Source organism: Myotis brandtii, unplaced genomic scaffold (assembly GCF_000412655.1).
Source record: "Myotis brandtii unplaced genomic scaffold, ASM41265v1 scaffold540, whole genome shotgun sequence".
In the NCBI taxonomy this organism is placed as follows: domain Eukaryota; kingdom Metazoa; phylum Chordata; class Mammalia; order Chiroptera; family Vespertilionidae; genus Myotis; species Myotis brandtii.
The window spans coordinates 1,882,442-1,904,388 of NW_005369990.1; the positions used below are offsets into that span (position 1 = coordinate 1,882,442).

Genomic DNA, 21,947 nt, shown 5'->3' on the forward strand with positions numbered 1-21,947 from the left:
ATATACCAAAGGGACTAAAAAATAGTCTGCCATCTTGATTTTTTTCAGCCATTACAATGAAAAAAACAACCACAGTGAAATATACTTTGTTTTTTTTTAAAAAGTGGCACTTACATCAGCCTGGCAAATAAACATAAGATGTTTGCAAACCCACAAAATGTCACCCATTAAGGCCTCCTTCCCACAGGGGAAACCCTCACATTTCACTCCCTTAGGAATATGCCATTAATTGCCCTCAGCATGTGTGAGTGGCTATTCACAAGTTAACTTTATAGCAATATTTAATTGAATGAATAGAACAATGTTGTGCTAATGAGGGTCAAATTGCCACCAGATGTTGCTTTTTTTTTTTTTTTTAAATAAACACAGCTGTGTTACATGCATGCATAGGCAACACAGAACTAATAGTGGGGGAGAAAAGTAGTCCTAAGAAAACATTTGCAGGCAATAATAGAGAGAAAAATCTAGGGATTAATGAATTTCCATCCCACCTTTCATTTTTTATTTCAGGCACATAAAAATACACTGAACTTGGTATTGTGAATATGCTGTATATTACATATTATTGTAATACTGCATATTACACATTATTTCCCCACTTATGAAATGGGAAACCTTCTCTCAGAGGGGACAGGTGAGTGCGCCAGTCTGACGGAAAGCCATCAACCACCTGGCTGTTCTGTGATGTCTTCCTTGAGGCGGCCCAGGAACCAGCTCGGAGTCTTCCAATCTCCAGCTGCACAAGCCCTTGCGCACACTTGGGAACACAAGAAAAGGACAGAAGTGAAAAACAGTAGCATTTACGTCCTAAATGACCATATCAGAGCCTCCACTCATCTCTGCAGCCAAGACTTGTAAATGGGTGATGAAGGCAAGAGGAAAAAAGGAAATTCAGTAATCAAAAGAATCACACCAAATAGCAAAAATTTATCAACTCAATGGTATTCCTCTCAGGATTTCATGACTTCTTTAAATGTGTTAAAAGGGTTACATTTCAACTCACCTCCCTGCTCTTGTAATAAAAGGGTCTGTGAGCAATGAAATAACTAAGCAAAGGAGTGAAAAGGAAGACAGAGAAAACAAAGGTGGAGGTAATCCACAAATACAAATCTTCTTGAGTGATAACGGAGAGTGGATATCAGGAAATCAGGATTTAAAAATAAACAAAATTCATTTGCCTTCGAAAAAGCTTCTTCCATGGCTATTTGTAAAACAGAATAACATGCACCTGGTTATAGTTGAATGGAAATTTGTAAGGTTTTTTATTAACCAGTTTCTTCTAAAGGAGGAGGGTCCATGTGGCAGAGATACTTGGAAGTGAAGGGAGAGACAGCTTGGGTGGTAGCAAAACCACGGAAGCACAGCACTGTGGTCTTGGCCATGCCATTCTACCTTTCAAACTCCACTTGTGAAATGGAGGAATTGGTCTAGATAATCTTTAACATTCCTCAAGTGAGGAAAGCTGGGTTTGATGAATTCACAGTAAATATGCTCCCTGACATAGCCCTAGAGGGAGGAGGATGAATTTTCTGACTCCAGGAGAGCCCATCTCATCAAATACATTCATTTAGAGGATAATTGTGGATACTTGGAATTCTCACAATTATGAAAATATAGCTTAAAAATACCAACATAGGGTTCTCCTCAATTCTGCTAGTCAATATAATACCTTGCTTGCCCTTCCTTCCTTCCTTCCTTCCTTCCTTCCTCCCTCCCCCCCTCCCTCCCTCCTTTCTTTCTCTCTCTCTCTGTCTCTCTCTCTCTCAGTCTCTCTCTCTCTCTCTCTCCTCTTCCTTTCATGAGTTTTCTTTTACAGCTATTCCTGGTTGGTGAAAATAATCAGAGATTAGACTTCTAGTAAAAAGGAGAGTCACCATAACATTCACCCCATTGATAACCACACTAGATTAGTCCGGCTTCCGCTGGACTTCAGCTGTGAGCTGGGCAGGAAGCAGCCAGGGACTTACCTTGAGGACGGTGGCCACTGTCTCCTGTGAGGCATTTCTCATGTCTTCCCCATTCACAGATAAGATCTGATCTCCCCGAATCAATCTCCCATCAAGGTCTGCAGCTCCACCTTTCACGATGTCAGAAATAAACACTCCGTTTCCATTTCTGTGAATAGCATAAAGCAGTGGATATTAGCACAACTTAATATTCCTTTATTAAATTTGATATTACTAACATTCTATATTGATTCACTGAGTCCTAAAGCTTGGAAGAAGGGCCCTACAAAGCCATCTGATCCAGTGATAAACCTCAGAGTGCTCAGCCTTTAAATAGATTATGCCTATTTATGCTGCCTATTGTAATGTTCACTTTTATTGGCCCAAGGGCATAATTTCTGCAAGAGGATAATTTTAGTGAAATGAAATGGAAATTAACTTAAAAAAGTGGAGTTAAGTATTCTTAAAATGTTATTTCCTTAGAGAGATCAGTTCAATTATTAGCATCTGATCTATTTCTAGACTCACATAACCCTTTCTGGACAATATATTTCAAGGTTTTATTTATATTTATTTGACGAATACATAAATAGATGTCTCAAAATTCAAGAGGTTAAAAAGGGCTGACCTTAGAACGTTTCCCTCTCACCTCTATTCCCTAGTCCCCAAGTTCCCTTCTTATAGGGAACCAATGTTACCATTTCTTGGGTATCTCCAGGAGACCTGCTGTGTACACACAAGCAAGTGATGTGGGCATAATACATGTGTGTGTGTGAATGGATATACATGCACATACATTCTTTTTTACCTCCAGTTTTCTTTTCTTTAAATTTATTTTTTTGTTTGTTTGTTTGTTTGTTTTTGTTTTTTTTTTACTGAATACACCTTGGCAATTGATCTTTATTGGCACTTTGTGTTTCCTCATTGGATTTTATGGCTGCATATTATCCTATGAATGTTCCTTAATTTCACTTATCAGTAAACTATGGATGTATACATAGGTCATTTCCATTCTTTAGCTACTGCAAACAAGGTGCAACAAATAACATATCTACAAGCATATATTTAGGATAAATTCCTAGTTGTAGAATTGCTAGTCAAAGAATTATGAATTTTGAGAGCTTATATATCTGAGCCTTTACAATGGAACTTTTTGTGCTAAGGAATGTGAATGTTCTTTTAAAAACTCAATCTGAAATATTGGTGTTGTGTGACAATTATTTCATCAATCTACTATGAGACAATAACGTAAAAACCATTACTCTTAGTGGAATTTCCCAAGTCCATGTACATGTCACAACAAGAAAGCAAACTTCAACATGGATTCTAGTTGTTCTGCACCCACAAGTGCATTGATTTTGTTTAGATATACAAATCTCAGCTTTTTTGTTTTGTAATGCATTTAGTAGTTAATATTTTAATTTTAATAGTAGCTTGGCCTGTTTGAAAAAAGCACTAGGCTAGTCATCAAAGGTCTATGAGGGCATGTGACATTATATATACTATATTTTTGGTGCAAACTATTGGGGACATGTTTTTTAACAGAAAACTATTGTCACGAAGAATTTGTGTCCCTCAAGTATGTCTACTCAGCTAGTTTTAGTAACCCCTCAACTAGTTTTAGTAACATAGTATGAAATTAACATGGCAGAGTAATTTTCTTAACCCAAGATTGCATAAATCTCTCTCTTGATATTAGCTGCTTCTTGGGTATCATTGTTTTAATTAACCCCTTTAAGCTTGAGATCTGAAAGACTATAAATTGAAAGAAATGTGCTAACTGTTCATACTTGATAAGGGCAAAAGCCTGACAGTCTGGTTGATTGAGGTTAGAGTTTTCTCTTGCTATGACATTTTTTGGCGGTAAGATCTTGCTCAGAAATATGACCTATGTTGTTCAAGTATTCATAAATATGTTAATTTTAGAAATCATCAGTTTATACTAGGTTTTATCTTTCAGTGTTTTTTTTTTATTGATTTCAGAGAAGAAGGGAGAGGAAGAGAGAGATAGAAACATCAATATTGAGAGAGAATCATTGATTGGCTGCCTCCTGTACACCCTCCACTGGGGCTCGAGTCCGCACATGTGCCCTTGATTGGAATCGAATCTGGGATCCTTGAGTCTACAGGCCAATGCTCTATCCACTGAGCCTAACTGGCTAGGGCTATCTTTCAGTGTTTATAGGCATTAGTCCCTAGAACCCTGAAGGAAAGAGGCCAATCAATCCTGATCTGCATAGCACTTTTTTTTTTTTACCGTTTCCCAACGATGCTCAGGCCCAGTCCTCTGCCAGCCTTCTTCTGCAGATCTACAGGGAAAAACTCCAAGTTCTCCTCGTCCCTGTAGTGTGTCTCATCTCTATACACCACCAGTCGCACCTTCTGGGGGGTGTGCCTCAGGGCTGTGATGGCTTCTTCGTGGCTGGCGTTCCTCAGATCAACCCCATTAACCTGGAACAACAGGCATCCAAGATGAGCTGGTGACAGCAGAGGCCTCTCACCCTGCTCTGTCTGCTGGAGCGCCTTGATCCAACCAGTGAAAAACCTCTAGAAATTTCTATCCATTAAAAAGGAGGTGACCCTTATACTCCCCCACCCCAAATAAGCATGGAGGGTGGGTTAGTATACATGATCATGCAATTTTGCATAGCTGTGAACTTTACCATGGAATTGAGAGAGAGAGAGAGAGAGAGAGAGAGAGAGAGAAAGAGAGAGAGAGAGGAGGGATGAACTGGCTCATTTAACTAAGGTCAAAGGGAAAATAAATATTAGTGTTTGGTCAGCATTTTTTAAAAAAACGTATGTTTTTATTGTGTTTTTTTTTTTTTTAGAGAGAGAGGAAAGGAGGGTAGGTGCCCCAACTGGGAATCAAACCCAGTGATCATTCAGTGCCTTTCGGTGCATGGACCGATACTTAACCAACTGAGCCACACCAGCCAGAGAGGTCAGCGCTTTTAGACTCGGTTTCCTTACTGAATTTGACATCCTCACTTTTAACTGCTGAGTCACATGTACTTCAGAACAGGCTGGAGGAAACGAGGGACCAGTATTTTCAACAGTGTCTAAGACCTGCTGAAGTCCATTCATTTGAATCTGGATCTGAGTGAGCACAGATAGGACCACACGGGAGATAGCAAACTGTCCTGAAAATAGTGCAGAGTAAGCCTATTTCTGGCTCTACTTCTGGCAAAAGCCATGGAACCTCTTGTTTCCTTGTCTGCTAAATGGAGATCACAGCTAACTTATTTTTTACTTTAAAAATTTGTGTACTAGCCCTTCATGAATATTTACTCTTTTTAATCCTTATACTAACTTTCTGAAATAAACATTATTACCTTATTACAGATAAGGAAACGGAGGCATGGAGAGGTTAAGTGACTTGATCAAGGTTGCAGAGTGAGCAGGTGGAGGAGCCAAAATCAGAAACTGACTATCTTTCTGGACTATCTTTTTTAGTTTCTATGCTGCCTCAAAATTTACTCTTAGAATGGGTTACTGGAGCACCTTGCCACAGAGAGAGCCAAGGACTGATGTTGGTTAGTGAAATTTGACACAAGGGAGGAATTGAGAAGCAGAATAGCCCAGGATTCAAAGGAAGGGAGTCATGGCCACTCCCTCCAGGTCACAGCTAGGAAGAGCGAAACACAGGGCCCAGGCCATACATGGCCAGGAGGATGGCATAATGGAAGAGTTCCCTCACGATGTTGGTTCCACTGTGTTCTGGTCCAGCGGTCACCAACCTTTCAGACCTCATGGACCACCAATGGTCCATGGACCACCAGTTGACCATTGCTCCAAAGGTTTCCTTAAACCAGTGGTCGCCAACCTTTTGGACCTCATGGACCACCAGTGGTCTGAGGACCACCGGTTGGCGACCACTGTAATCTGGTCCATCCCTGTGTGTCCTGGGCAGGTCACGTCTACCTGTTGACCTCTGTTCCTTCATTTGTACAGTGAGGGGCTGATCTGAGGCTTTTTCCAATTCAAACATTCCAAAGACTAAGGACTCTTGTCATAAAGAATGGTGACAAAAAAGGGAGAAAAGAGGAATGAGCCCCTCTCAGAGAAGGTGAGTGTTGAGCTGTTACTTAAAGCTGATTCTGTCAGCCAAGAAAATGTTTAAAAGCCTAAGTTTCAAGCTACTGTTTCTTTTCTGGTATATCTGGTACTCAGAGGAACTATACCCAGAATGATAGTGGCTACACATGGGTTTTGGATATAGCTGGACTTCAGTTTGCTGATTCCAACTTATTATGTGGAACCTTATGTAAATTACTCAAGCTAAGCTTCACCAGTGTCATCTATGAATTGGAGATGATAATGATACTGATATTTGCTCAGTGTTGTGAGGATTCAATGGAACAAATCCTGCAATGCATTCGCACAGGGCTGGAGAAGCTCGATATGTTAGAAGCTGACATTGTACAAGAAACTGAGGTAAGGGCAGTCAGGGCTGTTTCCTCTCAGCACCCGCCTTCCCTGTTACTTTAGGCCTATGAATTGTTGAAGTAAATCCAAAGAACAAAGGGGAAAGCAATGTCTCTAGAAAATGTGGGCTGAGCTGATTATTTCCGTGTATTCCAATAGATGGCACACAAGACCACTTCTGCTACTCAGTTAAAAAAAAAAAATTACCTCCATGGATCGAAGGAGAATTCCTTAAGCCCTCTAAAATACCTTTCGAAGGACCTTAGCAATTAAACTTTTAATTAAAAGCATTGTCATTAAACTCTACCACTACAAAAGCAATTTATACTAAATTCCAGCTTTGAGATGTCTGCTCAAATCAAAGTGATCTGCTCCAAGTTCAGTTTTCATTTCCTCCTCTGCTTATCAAGAGACACCACTAAATGCACACCACTCATAAGAGAAACATTGCTATGTGGCTAGAGTGTTGTGGAGTGATGTATGACCTTAAGTGCCTTACAGAAGCACTATATGCATTATTCAGAGCCTTGCTTGCAGAGGGATAGCAGTGGTAATAGCAGGGCTCCTTATTTGAGAGGAAGGGCCATCAGAAGCCCCAGTTGTCAATGAATGTATCACATCCCATGGGTAGGATGGGCAGGTGGGAAGGTGGGTGGACCATTGCTTTAGAAGGGAAGAATAATCCTCATTATTTTATTCCACAGGGAAAACCAGGCATTAGCTCTCTACTCTTTCTGCTCTCACCTGCACAAATAGCAGAGAATAGTGCAAGAAGAGGTAAAGTAGAAAGAAGAAATGACCCTAAAATGACAGCCAGAAAGAAGATAGTCCATGCTAATCATAGAATCATAAATCTTGCCATGTAAAAAAATTATTTGACTATATCTTTGTAAGCAAAATCTGGCATGTCCAATGTTTAACATGAGGATAGTATGAAAACCATGGTAGGCCAGCGCGCACAATGCAGAGGACCCTCATGAACAGAAAGGCCATCGTTTGGGAAAAAGCACCAACGTAGAGTTGCCTTGCTTCATCGTCTCGAAATATAGCACACCAAAGCTGCCTGTCTTCTCCCGGCAACCTGCAGCCCAACCTGATTATGCATTACTGTGCATCTGCACACAGCAACCGCAATCAGAACAAATTCAAAAGTGGGTCTACAGCTGTTTAGAAAGGAAACATGTTACTTGACCAAACTGAGAGCTAGCTTTCTTTTCTTTTTTTTTTTAAAATAGAATTTTATTGATTTCATAGAGGAAGGGAGAGGAAGAGAAAGATAGAAACATCAATGATGAGAATCATTGATCAGCCATCTCCTGCACACCCCCAACTGGGGATCAAGCCCGAAACCTGGGCATGTGCCTGGACCAAATATCGAACCGTGATCTCATGGTTCATAGGTCTATGCTCAACCATTGAGCCATGCTGGCTGGACAAGAGCTATCTTTCTTAACTAAATATATGATGTGCTATTGTGGACTAGATCCTATCCTGTCCATCTTTAATGAAAAGTGTAAACCACTCATTCATATTGGTTACAATAATTTGGCTAGATGCCAGGAAATGGTTTATTTGACCTTATAAATTCTCCTTCTACTTAAATTTGCTTTTTTCATGCCAACCTGTCTTGAAAGTTCACCTGTACGTGAATACACTTTATAGAAGAGAGCAGCTATTCAATACAAATAGATATGGTTAAAAATTTTTATTGAGGTATAACTGTTGTAAAATAAATAATACATATTTAAAGTGTACAATTTATAGTCTGAATTTATATGATTTTATACATATGCAACCATTGCCATAATTAGGATAATGCACATATAAGCCATTATAGAATAATCTGTGGGCTTACAATAATATAGGTATCAAGGCATGTAGGCTTCTGTACTCTTCTGAATATTCAATTTATTCAATTATAAAACTAATTATGGTACAACCTGTTAATTAGAAAATCCACCCCCAAACTCCTGACCATTACAAAATGGTGTTGTATGCTAACACAGTTAAGCCAATTCCCAAAGAGGCCTCACTTATTTTTCTAACCTCATACACTTGTACCTTAAATGAATGTACTGGGAATACATCCTAATCCAATGATAAAGCACAGTAAAGGCCTGCAGAGAAATCCTATAACTTGCCCTGAATTTAATTTGTAGTCAGCCTGGCCTCTTTTAACTCCTTCTTGCCTATATTTTCTGCCCTTAATTATATCTCTGGTTTCATCTTGGGAGGCAGACTTGAACCACCAAAGGGAAAAATAAAATGCTCTGATGTCATTCATAATGTCGTAAATATTAAAGTTGCAAAGCAAAAATGCACATGCCCGCCATAAAATGTTAACTATTCAATTAAATTCATCCAATGGAAGAAATAAATGTTGCCTACAGGTTTCACACCATTGAAAAAGCTCTTTAGTTCCACCTACCAGGACGCCGGGCATTGACTTCCATTCATCCGTTCCCCTTCTCAGACACTGCCTGCCTTGGCACTTTTTAACAGGCTTTAACCCTTTGCTAAATGCGAGTCCATTTGAAAGAGGCAAGTTAAGCATTTCAGTTCTTAATAAGTACCAGATGCCACCTAACGGGAAAAGGTTCTACATTTCCACCAACTAGAAAACAAACGTGGCAAGGCATGGGCCTCCATTTGACTTCAAGATTTATTAGGAATAAGAAAATATTACTTACAGCTACAGCAAAGTCTTTAAAATGTCAGGTGTGCATGTTTATGTATATGCATTTTTAGGAGGGAATTTAGGAAGGTATAATAGAGAAGGCAAAAAAAAATCTAATTGTAATACTACGTAGTCTCATTTGACATTAAGATTAGGGAACCATAAATAGTACTTTTCCCTTGAATTAAAAAAATGTTTTCACAGATAGATTTAGATTTATAATCTGTCATGATTCTAATGATACTTACTCAGTGTGCATGAAAAACAGGAAAAAATAAGTACATGTTTTCTTAAATGGGAGAGAAATAATTGAGGATATAGTGGAGTTAGAAGATAGCAAATATATAAATTGGGTTTTGTGGGTTAAGGTTAGTAAAGAAACCATATGTGTTGGTACGAAATAAAATTCATAATCATATACCTCTAATATCTGGTCACCAGCCCAAAGTCTTCCATCTCTGGCCGCTGCTCCTTCCTCATAGACTTCATGTATAACTATAGCATCCTATAAAAAATAAATTCTTATTAATTTTCAACAACCACAAATGCTTCCTTAAACAAACCACCAACCCATAGGCAGCAATGCATAACTTGCTATTTGCTAATAATGTAATATTTTATTTGACCTAAAGATAAACAAAATACACAGTTATGACATACACAGAGGTATAATTAATTTTTCCTAAGCTTATTATTTCATTCCTTTAGGCCTGGCTTTGCCTAATATTTCAAGTTAAACTTCCCTCATGTGTTTTACTGTAAACTCTGAACATTGCTGCTGTGTATGAACTTGAGGTGAACTATGTGTCATTCTTATTTATATTTTATGGTATATTTTGAAACATGGTTTCAGGTATTTATTGGTATTCAAGGATTTGGCATAGATGTGTGGCCTGATGAATGGGGGTTGTCAGGCCTCATTACTTGGGCAATTAAAGAAAAGAACTTAGTGGAATGAACTGGCCCTGGACAGAGCATGGAGTAAGGGAAAGAGCATTCATGCTCTTAAGTGTAAGACACCTATAGGTTCGAATCCTGACTCTGCCACTGGAATTTTGGGCAAATTAACTCCTGAACTGTGAGTCAGGAATTCTGAGTCATAAAATGAGGACAGTATCTAAGGAGGTAAGCTCTGGTTGAGGAAAGGGTTTCATAGTTAACGAATTTAAAAAATAATTTGTATATTTTCAAATTAATCATCTTAAAATTTTTATCACCATAAAAATAACATGTACCATAAAGGACTCAAGAAATATCACAGTAAACACTGAAATTTTTTATCACCATAAAAATAACATGTGCCATAAAGGACTCAAGAAATATCACAGTAAACACTGAAGGACAAAACAAAACAAAACAAAAAAACAAAATAAAAAACAAAAACAAACAAACACTGAAGAAGAATGCCTCCCACACCAGGCCCTCACCTAGAGACAACCACCATCAATGGTTTCATCAGGATCCCTCCAGCCAATTTACATCTACTAGTATACACCCCAAATTTATGTTTTGGGGAAACTACTTTAAAAATATTCAATGGAGTTTATTCACACAATTTTTCTCTTTCATATCGAGCAAGTAGGTAAGCTTTGAAATTTCTTGTCTTGGGTATTTTTGTGGAGCTGAAAATGGAAGCAACCAGAAGTCATTGGTTCTTTCTGTTGTTTATAAAACTGACTGAACAGATGTTGTTGAATGGACTATGCTACGTGTCTTAGAAGGCCGCTGGGAGAAGAAAAGAGCTTTTGAGAGGAGACTAGAAACAGAGATCTGTGGGTTCCATGAGAAGTGAGGATTGAATCCTTGCACTGCCTGGTGCCCTCCCATTCTCTGCTTCCCAATCCCCCAGAATACACACAGGGTTCAAGAACCCGCAGGCAATGGTCAAGGGGGGTCAGGCTTGAGGTATAATGATCCATCTTGAAAGAAGTCCTACGTCCCAAGCACGGGGGCTTAGAAGCTGCAGGACTTCAGGTATTTCTAGTCTTGAAGAGATCATGTAGGCTTGGGCACCTATGGGCTTGATGATTACCAGGGTGGACTGATGACAGTGTCCGCAGGGGCCTATCCAAGTCTGGGAGCTTTTGGAGAAACAGGAACCCTGAGAGTTCATGAGCTGCCAAAATGACTGGGTTGAATTATGCTTTAGTCCAGAAGTATGGAGCCTCAGAATTAGAATTACATTGACATTAAGTAAATGAAGAAATGAAATATTTCTTGAAAAAAATATAATAAATAAGACAGGAAAATAAGTCCAACCAATCTACTCCTTAAAAAAAGAAGGTTCCTACACAATTTTTTTTTAATCCTCACTCAAGGATATTTTTTCCATTGATTTATAGAAAAAGAGAGCAGAAGGGAGGGAGGAGCAGGAGAGAGAGAGAAAAACATTGACTTGAGAGAGAAAAACATCAACTGGTTGCCTCCCACACATGCCCCCACTGGGGCTGGGGAACTGCAACAGAGGTACGTGCCCTTGACCGGGAATCGAACCCGAGACCCTTCGGATCTAACCACTAAGCAAAACTGGCCAGGCCTGCATAAATTCTTGAATAGAGAAGCAACAGAAGAAAATAAGAGGTCTATAACCATATGACCCATCTGGATTCCAAATATCTTCACAATATTAAATAATTTCATTTTATCACCACATAGTTCTGAAAACATTCTTTATGATAGCAAGGAGAGAAGCAGCCCCCAAAAGCCAGGAACGGTTCCGTGATCCAGACAATTTACATTTCAGACTCTGGGCCGTAATGGATTTAGACCATTCTTTGTTGTAAATGACTTATGAAATTTCCAGGCCCAGGGAGCATTTACACTGCCAAGAATTTGTTCCTCTGAACTGTTCCAGGGAAATGGTTTTGAAGAAACTTGCTGGGTCAGTGGCTTGAGGTGATCCCAATAACACTGCTAAGATGACACCAAGAGACATTTTACGAAGGCGATGCGGGGAGAAACTCACGCAAGCTCCTGGTAATGCCCTATGTTACGCCGGTTTTCAGTTTGGTGGTCAAACGCCCATCGTCACTGGATGGGGAGAATCACACTGAACTCATACTACTCATGGCTTTTACAGAGCTTAATTTTCAGCATACACCCCTTTGATCTTGGAACATTACAAAAGTCAAATGGGAAATTTCCCTTCATTCATACTCAAAAGGAAGGAAAAGACCCCATAAAGTTTTTATTCCATAAAAGTTAGCCTGAATTCTTATATACTTTCTGGGTGCTCAATGAACTATTATACATAAAATAAATATACTGTTAATAGTCTCAAATAAATGCTGAACTCACTGCCAATGATCTGTCTTTGGGCCATAAGTCTTTCTGTATGAAAAACTCCCCATTCTTTCTTTCCTTTTGTTTGACTGCTCTCTGATTTCTCTTAAAGTTATCAGGGAAAATACAAGAGAACATGAGACACTATGACTATTGATAGAAAAAGTCTGCATTTCTTACCACGTGCCCTTGTGTGGTTCTGGACAGTTGCATTAACTGGGGGTGACAGAGGTAAGAGGGGACTAATAGTTAAATTGGAAAGGGGGTGGTGAATTGAAAAGAAAAACAGATTTGATTTATTCTTCAAAAGTTACATAGTTTATAGGGTAGGACGGAAGAGTAAAAAAGATACTAGATTGGGATATATAAAGCATCTATTTGACAAGGCTACATTAAAATGGTACATCTGGCACCATACACAGTTATTACAATATCATTGACTATATTCCCTCTGCTGTATTTTACATCCCTGTGACTATTCTGTAACTACCAATCTGTATTTCTCAATCCCTTCACCTCTTTTACCCAGTCCCCCAACCCCACTTCCCTCTGGCAATGATCAGCTGTTTCTGTTCCTGTGAGTCTGTTTCTGTTTTGTTCGTTTGTTTATGTTGTTCTTTAGATTTCACATATAAGTGAAATCAGATGGTATTTGTCTTTCTCTGACGGACTTACTTCACTTAGCATAATATCAGGGCCCACTGAATATAAATGATAATTGAAAGTAAGAAATTTTACTTCTTGCTTTTGAAAAATTGTTGATTAGGTGAAATAATGGGTCATTAATGAAAGACTGACTTTCATTGTTTTAAAAAAAATTTGGAATTGATGATACACATCTTATCTCCTTATATTTCTTCCTAAATTTTAATGCTCTGAAGCTTTCACACAAAACTGCTTGTTGGTACAACTCTGAGTGCCCTTTCTCCCACTCTCCTCCCTTCCTATCTCTGTGCATTTAAATAACATTCCTCCACCCTAGAAAACTTCAGTGGCTCTGTCTACCCACACCAATGACTTCTAAAACTCATCCATTCTAGTAGCAGTCTAATAATCATTTTCCTGAGGGTGGGTTGCTGGCTTGTGGCTTTAGAGACAAATGATTATGAGGTAGGCCTCTCGAGTCAGACTTCTCAAATCCTGGCCTTGCTACTTCTGGCTATGGGCCTTGGAAAGACCTCTCCAGGCCTTAGCATCCTCATTTTCATATGGTTTTAACAATACTACCTACACACAGTGCCAGCACATTGCCAGGAAGCAGTAACATCTCATTTATTTAACAATAGGTACCAAAGATACTACACACTTCCCATTTGTAGCCATTTACTCCACTTAACAACCAAGCAACCTCAGTATTGTTAGTCTCATTTACACTTGGGGAAAAAGAGGCTCAGAAGGGTTTAGACTTGACCAAGTCTTTACAGCTTCCAAGTAGGAGAGATTAAATTGAACTTGGGACTGTTTAATCAAAGCCTGTGTTCCTACCACTATAGCAAGATTCTCATCTGTTTTGAATATTTCATTTTGCGCTTGTATAAAAGCTGACTTGGGATTTTCCATATGGCATCAATTCTGTTGAAATATTGTCTCCTCAACTCAATAGCAAAAGCCTTGAGGGCATGAGCTGATCATTTTATAGAGAGTGAACAGAAAGACGACTTGTGGAAGTGAAAATTGAAGCCTTTGGCTTAATGAGGTGGGGTGATGATCTGTGGATCTCTCTTGCCAGTGTTGGTACATGACCAGGGTTTGACACAAAGCACAATGGGTAGGCCCTCTCCCCACCCCAACATAGAATCTCTCTCTCTCCCTTCCTTCCTTTCCTCCCTCTCTCCCTCCTTTCCTTCTTCCCTTCCTTCCTTCTTTCCTCCTGTCCATCTTTTCAATCTGTGCACCCATAGTATTCATTGAATGATTTTTTTTCTACATGAGCGGTTATAAAACATTAAATACAAGAGATAAAAATTATCCTACATAATAAACGCCCAGTGACCTAATGGCAGAATGACCAGAACGACTGTTTGATCAGTCGCTAGGATGTGCACGGACCACCAGGGGGCAGACGCTCAATGCAGGAGCTGCCCCCTGGTGGTCAGTGCACTCCCACAGTGGGGGTGCTGCTTGGAGGTGCAGGTCCACAGCCACTTGGCTGACCAGCACTCCCACAGCGGACCGATCCCTGCAGGCCATGCCCCCCACCAGTGCACTAATCCTGTGCACTGAGCCTCTAGTGTTTAAAATAAAAAGTTGTCCAGTCCAAGAAAACGTATTTCTGCTAATTAATGGTATATAGATTTGAGACTCATTTGTAGATGGCCAACTGTACCCAAAACTAATTTCCTCTTGGTCGTTATGTGACTTTGGGCCAACAGAAATGTAAGTGAGATGATCTGTTTACTTAACTGCCTGAGACAACACTAACAATTTCCCTCTGGGCACTCTACATTACTCATTTGACTTGCCAACTCTAGACACAGGGGAAAATTTGATCAGTGAGCTAGAGAATCTTTCAAATATTGGGTTTTCCCTAATTAGAAGGATCAGGAAGGATTTTAGAGATGTAGGGAAAGTTGTCTGCTTACAAACTTCTCCCTCATCAGCTGAGTCTAAAACAGGTTTAATTGAGAAAAATTCATTTTTCCCCCACCATTATGGATACCATTAAAGAAATAGACACCCAGGAAGAAGCTGGAAAGCAAATTCATCATATTGTTTAAGGAATTGCTGATTTAATGTATCCATTCCTAAAAGAGTAAGGTCTTATTTATTTTTAAATATAGTAGATAATACATGTACATGGTACTAGATTCAAAATAGTATACACTGAAAAGTTTCTCTCCAGCATCCATCCCTCAGCCACCCAATTTCCCTAACTAGAAACAAACCTATTAAAAGTTCCTTTTATATTTTTACAGAGACATTCTATATATCTAAATGTGGAAAGTACAAAGAGCACCAAATGCTTGAGGATCACGCTTCTTTTTATCTGCCGTCTCCTTGGTTTGAGCCAGCCAAGTAACATCTATCTATTCTACAAGACTTGTTTCTGACTTTCTCTCCCAGTGAAGTTGATCAACCCTTCCGGTGGATCACTGCTATATCTCCTAGTATTATCGAACCTATCACAATATCACAATGGCTTGTTCATGGATCTAGGTTCTGTATCACATCCCATCCTCAGTGGAACCCTTCTGAACAGGGGCTGCTTCCAACTGACTCCTCTTTGCAGCCCATGCCAAGCCCAGAGTAGGCACTCAATAAATGTTTGCTAAATGATTATCAAAAATTTGTTTGGAGAATGAAGAAGGTATCAAAATGACCCAGAAAGAGGAGGGTTGGTATGTCATAATCTTTTTAAAAAATACATTTTTATTGGTTGTTATAGAGAGAGATAGAAACATCGATGAGAGAGAAACATCCATCGGCTGCCTCCTGCATGCCCCCTACTGGGGATCAATCCTGCAACCTGGGCATGTACCCTGGCAGGGAATTGAACCAGCAACCTCTTGGAGCATGGGTCGATGCTCAACCACTGAGCAGCACCAGCCAGGATGTCATAATCTTAATCTAACCCAACCAAGCTTCTGATGGTAATATACAACAAGCACACCCATCACACATGGATATGAAAGCCACCTGAATTTCCAGAGGATTTACTGTAGCTCAGAGTGCAATTTAAAGGAGCCAACTATGAGGGACTTAATTATCACTGAGCCCCACAAAAATGGTAAACTCCTCCAGAGGGATTTAAACTCTGACTTGCTAGAAAGGAATTTCACAACATGCAGTAATGTATCCTTAGGCAGAGTCAAAGTCATCAGACACTTCAGCCTATCAATCACCATTTTCTTTATTGTTCAAACTGCCAACAAGTAGATAAAGTAACTCATAAACACATCAAGCATGCAGCAAAAGGCAATTTTATTGTTGTCACAATAGGCCCATAACATTTAAAGAAGCCATGTGTTAGAAAAATTAAATAAGGGTCTCCTGTGGGCTGAAGGATATCAGTGAGCATCCTGTGTAGGTGAACTATTTCCACAGAATGAGATTTTATAGTTTACACTTCTAGATATTCAGTGGATTGTTTTAACAAGCATCTTAGGAGAAAATTTTGATAAAGAATTATATGGTAGATAGTATTATTAAGGACTATATATATGTGGCTTAATTTTACTGCTTCTAGGCCTGTTTTACTTAATTTGGATTACTCTGAATTGACCAATCTTTGCCATATTCATAAAAGCTCCTGTCCTCACTCTCCACAAAATAATCCTAGGGGACATTTTAACTACGGAAAGGTTTCACATTAAATTTCACATTTAGGTGGAGAATATATTTACCCCTGATCCAAAAAGAGTGATATGTCTTATTTTCCTGTTTTACAGGAAAAAGCTCTCCTAACAAGGAAGACTCATGAGGGCCTAAAGAAGTATTAAAATATTATAAATAAATTGGGTATTCTTTTTTCCTCTGGAAGAAATCATAGCTCACATCTGCGGCTTTAGAGGAATAATGCAACTTTAATTAATTAATTAATTATTTTTAAAATATAATTTTATTGATTTCAGAGAGAGGAAGAGAGATATAGAAACATCAATGATGAGAGAGAATCACTGACTGGCTGCCTGCTACACACCCACTACTGGGGATCAAGCCCACAACCTGGGCATGTGCCCTGACCGGGAATTGAACTGTGACTTCCTGGTTCATGGGTCAACTCTCAACCATATCGGCCAGGCAATAATGCTACTTTTAAACATCATTTAATGGAGTTCCCCTCTATGGCCATCAGTGTTCAGAAATAGTACAGACACGTGTTATACATAGTTGACTACCTTCTTAGCAGCAAGGCTAAGCTGATGAGGGGTGATAAATAGTGGGGCAGTAAAATTTTAGTCCAATGCTGTACAAACCAAAATTATATTCAACTCTATGCTGAAAAAATTTGTGTAGCTATTTTAAGTTACTGATTTGTGATGGCTACTGTAAGTAGAGAGTTTTTTTTAAAAAGTGTTGAGTTAAAACTCTTAAAGTATATCTCACTTTGAGCAAAGTTGATAGGCTCCAAACTGTATTTATATAAATAAAGGGATGAGAGTCTTAGAACATTATTATTTTCTGTCCCAAATCCGTGTGAACAAATTCTTTAAAAACCAAACGTCCTTATTATATTTCAACTAGAGGCCCAGTGCACAACATTCGTGCACTGGGGTGGGGGGTGTCCCTCAGCCTGGCCTGCGCCCTCTCGCAGTCTGGGACCCCTTGAGGGACGTCCGCCTGCTGGCTTAGGCCTACTCCTTAAGCTGGCAGGCAGACATCCCCTTAGGGGTCCTTAGTGCTGCCGCAGAGGCAGGAGAGGCTCCTTCCACCACCATTGCGCTCGCCAGCCTTGAGCCCGGCTTCTGGCTGAGCAGCACTCCCCGTGGGAGCACACTGACCACCAGGGGGCAGCTCCTGTGTTGAGTGTCTGCCCCCTGGTGGTCAGTGTGCATCATAGCGACTGGTTGTTCCACCGTTCGGTCGATTTGCATATTAGGGTTTTATTATATAGGATTAGAATGTAATTTGAGAAAAAGAAAGAAAAAGGGCAGTAAAGTGTGGAAGCAGGATCCAAGGACTGGGGATGTGAGGAGTTAAATTTTCTGACAGCTCTGCATGTAACCAACTTTGCAAGTGGTTCCGCATGAATCACTTTGTTGATGATGCTTAATATAATCATTAAAACACAGAGTCAAATTATGTGACTTCTAACGTCATCCAGCTCTAAAATTTTAGACCACTATGGACTCATACCTTGTGCAAAGTGAAGTAGAGAAAGCCATTGAGTTACACAGATATTTAGGCCCTGCCTAGGAATAAGACTTCCTTCTAAATGGCAAACCAGAAGAATCCCAACTCTCATAGGCTAAGAGAGTTCAGTAAGATATGGGGTTGAGTCAGACTTTGTATTAGTTATCTTTTGCTGCAAAACTCACTGGCTTAAATAAAAAAAACTAACTATTTGTTTGTTCTTAATTCTTTTTCTTTTTAATCCTCACCTGAGGATATTTTTCCATTGATTTTTAGAGAGAGTGGGAGAGGGAAAGACAGAGAGAAATATTGATGTGAGAGAAACACATCGATTGGTTGCCTCCTGCACATGCCCCGTAGGCAGGGCTTAGGCCAGGGAGGAGCCTGCAACTGAGGCACATGCCTTGACCAAAATTGAACCTGGGATCTTTCAGTCGACAGGTCGACACTCTATCAACTGAGCCAAACTGGCTAGGGCTGTTCATAATTCTGTTGGTTGAAAATTTGGGCTGGGCTCAGCTGGGCAGTTCTTCTGCTCCATGTTGTGTCATTTGGGCTCTCACATGAGAGTGAGTCAGGTTGGCTGGGCCTTAGGTGGGATGGCTGGGCCCCTTTTCCTCCATGTGCTCTCTCTATGGTGTGTCATCCGCCAGGAGGCCAGTCCAAGCTTGTTTGCAAGGTGGCAGTATTTCAGGACAAGAGCTAAGCTCCAGGCCAAGGCATGAAAGTCACACAATGCCACTTTCACTACTACTGGCCAAAGCAAGTCAATATACCAGATCAATTTCAATGAATCAGGAAAGAGCATCATAGAATTTGTGGTCCATTTTAATCTACTACAGACTCTATCAGGTCAGCTAGATGAATTTTCCAGCCTGTAAACAATGGAAGGCAGCAATGTCTGATGGGAAGAGTCCTGGTTATAGCCAATAAACCCATGTTCACACTTTAGCTCTGCCACTTATAGCTTTGTGATACTTCTATTAAGTTATTTAACTTTTCCAAACCAATGTTCCTTTCTCTGTAAAGTGGAACAAATAAATCCTATCTTGCAGGGTTTGAGGATGAAATGAGATTACGTATATAATGTCAAGCAAAGTGTCAGGCAAAAGATGTTGAATAATTGCTAATGAGGGGCCCAAATACCAATATATCTAAGGTTTAAGGGGCATATTTGGTACATAAAAGAATACATATGTGTTAGAGTGATCAAAATTCATGATTCTAAAGAAGAATGATACCAGCCGTGGTCCATATTTTAATTTTGAATTTTCCTGTTATCATGGTGAGCCCAGAATATAACTAGTTGCTTCTTTTCAAGAGAGATTATGCAACAAGGATATTTTAGGTTATTCTTTCTCAAGTCATGACTACTCAGGGCTAAGTCCAAGGGACCATTTTTAAAAATATATTTTATTGATTTTTTACAGAGAGGAAGGGAGAGGGATAGAGAGTTAGAAACATCGATCAGCCGCCTCCTGCACACCTCCTCCTGGGGATGTGCCCACAACCAAGGTACATGCCCCTGACCGGAATTGAACCTGGGACCTTTCAGTCTGCAGGCCAATGCTCCATCCACTAAGCCAAACCGGTCAGGGCCCAAGGGACCATTTGAATGCTCTAAAATCTAAGCCAGACTACAAGAGCCCTGTTCCTGAATATATTTTTTTCTGATTTAAGTTAAGTACAATCTTCATTGTTCGTGGTTTCTGTATTTGTAAATTCACCTACACTCTTAAATGAATGCTCTTGGTACTTTTGCGGTCATTCGTGGACATGTCACAGAGTGGTGACAATTTTGAGTAGCTAGATTCACTCGTTCCCAGCTAAGGTAGAACAAGATGACATTCGGCTTCTTGTTTCAGTTCTCATACTGTAAGCATCCTTCTGTGGTCTTTCTAGTGCCAGTTGCTTTGCATTTTTGTTTGTGATTTAATTGTTTAAAATGGCCCCAATGACAGGGCTAAAGTGCTGTCTGATGTTCCTAAGGGCAAGAAGGCTGTGATGTGCTTTAAGGAGAAAATACATGTGTTAGTTGACCTCCTTTGGCCATGAGTTCAATGGCAGTGATCAACAATATATATTGAGTGAGGCATCTTTAAACAGAAACACCCATAATACAAATGAAAATGTTGTGACCAGAGGCTCAGAGGAATCTAATTCTGTATTTCCTTAGAAGCAGTGGGTGAGTATTCACCAATTCAGTGTTTGCTGCAATTTAATAGAATATAATTGCGGTGAATACTAAGAATTGGCTGTACTTCCTACTGGTGCTTTTCTTTGGTGATACTGCAGAACAACAAAACTTAGGAGCCTAATATGCAAGGGGATAAAGGTAGAAATGCAGACAAATGCTATCGATAATAGAGACGGCAGGACTCATGTCAACAACGGCAGTTCCCTGTTCCCCACCACAGTAGGCAGTGGGTTATTAACCCAAGAATGAGAATTAGTTTTTTTTTTGTTTGTTTGTTTGTTTTTATGGACAAGAAGCTTTAAACATCAGAGCCAAGGTGTCTAACATTACAAAGATGAAAATAATTCAAGGGGGAGAAGTGGGAAGAGAGGGGGTGATGGAAAGAGGAAGGCAGAAGGAGGGAGGGAGGAAGGAAGGGAGAGAAGGGGAGAGAGAGATTGAGTTACTATATAAGGATGCGACACAGAGAAGAGCACAGGACAAACTTGGAACACTCCACAATTATAATACCTGGCCTCCTAGCTCCCTTTCCAAGCCCAACTTATACAACAGTTTTTCTCTAACTCTTTCTCTCTTAAGCCCCAAGGGCCCTTCCTTTGCTGGAACTTGTGTTCTGAGCCATTTCTTCTGTGGCTCACTTCTCCCACCTCTGTGGCTTCTAAATAAACTTTCTCTTATAATATGAGTCTTGGTTCTGAATTCTTCTCTCAGCCAGAACTCAAGAACTGAGGTTGCTGAACTAAGACTAACACCTGGTGCCCTTTTCCCGCTGCTAACAAAAGGACTCCACTTATTCCAAATCTGAGCCGTTCCAAGTTTATATTTGTCTAGACCAGTGATGGCGAACCTTTTGAGCTCAGCGTGTCAGCATTTTGAAAAACCCTAACTTAACTCTGGTGCCGTGTCACATATAGAAATTTTTTGATCTTTGCAACCATAGTAAAACAAAGATTTATATTTTTGATATTTATTTTATATATCTAAATGCCATTTAACAAAGAAAAATCAACCAAAAAAATGAGTTCGCGTGTCACCTCTGACACGCGTGTCATAGGTTCACCATCACTGGTCTAGACAACATGAGGCCCTTTTGCTAGTACTGCCATCAGTAATTTTGCACGTGAATTGCTCTAATGAAATAGGCTTTGCCAATTATTTAAGCGTTTTTTAAAAAGTGAAGACAGTTGTTTTACTTTTAAAAATTCATCTCATATTTTAATAAGAAAACATATTTCACATCAAGCACCATTATTCAAATGCCTGAACATATCTATTTGTGAAAAAGTCAAGCACACTTTTGTGTTGGTTGGTTTTATGGGTCTTCATAAGCAAAAGTTTTCCGAATGGCTGGTGGCTCTGCTCTGCCTGCTCCCAAAGCCAGGAAAATCTGAAGCCGAGCTCAGGATGAGCTCTGGGTGCAGAAACACAGAAAGGCACGAGGCAGATCAGGGCAGAACCCTGTGGGCACATCAGGTTGGGCAGGGCCACAGGCCACAGCCATGGTGCCATGCAGGTGCTGCTGTGCCTCAGTCTCTCACCTGCTCCACCCTTGGGGAAGCTTGCTGCTGCTTTTTGGAAGGAAGAGCCCTGAGGCAGTCCCCATATTTACTGGAAAAGGGGCCTG

The 21,947-nt window shown here is 39.9% G+C and overlaps 1 protein-coding gene across 4 annotated transcripts in view; it reads right to left on the bottom strand.

Moving 5' to 3' along the window:
- INADL (InaD-like (Drosophila)) overlaps positions 1 to 21,947 on the bottom strand; it is a 289,773-nt gene that overhangs the window by 34,675 nt on the left and 233,151 nt on the right. For 3 of the 4 annotated variants that reach the window (XM_014549253.1, XM_014549252.1, XM_014549255.1), the window contains exons 34-37: positions 9,473 to 9,556; positions 4,204 to 4,397; positions 1,968 to 2,115; positions 671 to 757 (exon numbers count right to left, since the gene is read on the bottom strand). In XM_014549253.1, the coding sequence (XP_014404739.1) occupies positions 671 to 757; positions 1,968 to 2,115; positions 4,204 to 4,397; positions 9,473 to 9,556 (513 nt within the window). The remainder of the gene's footprint in view (positions 1 to 670; positions 758 to 1,967; positions 2,116 to 4,203; positions 4,398 to 9,472; positions 9,557 to 21,947) is intronic. The other variant, XM_014549254.1, reaches the window with a different exon arrangement.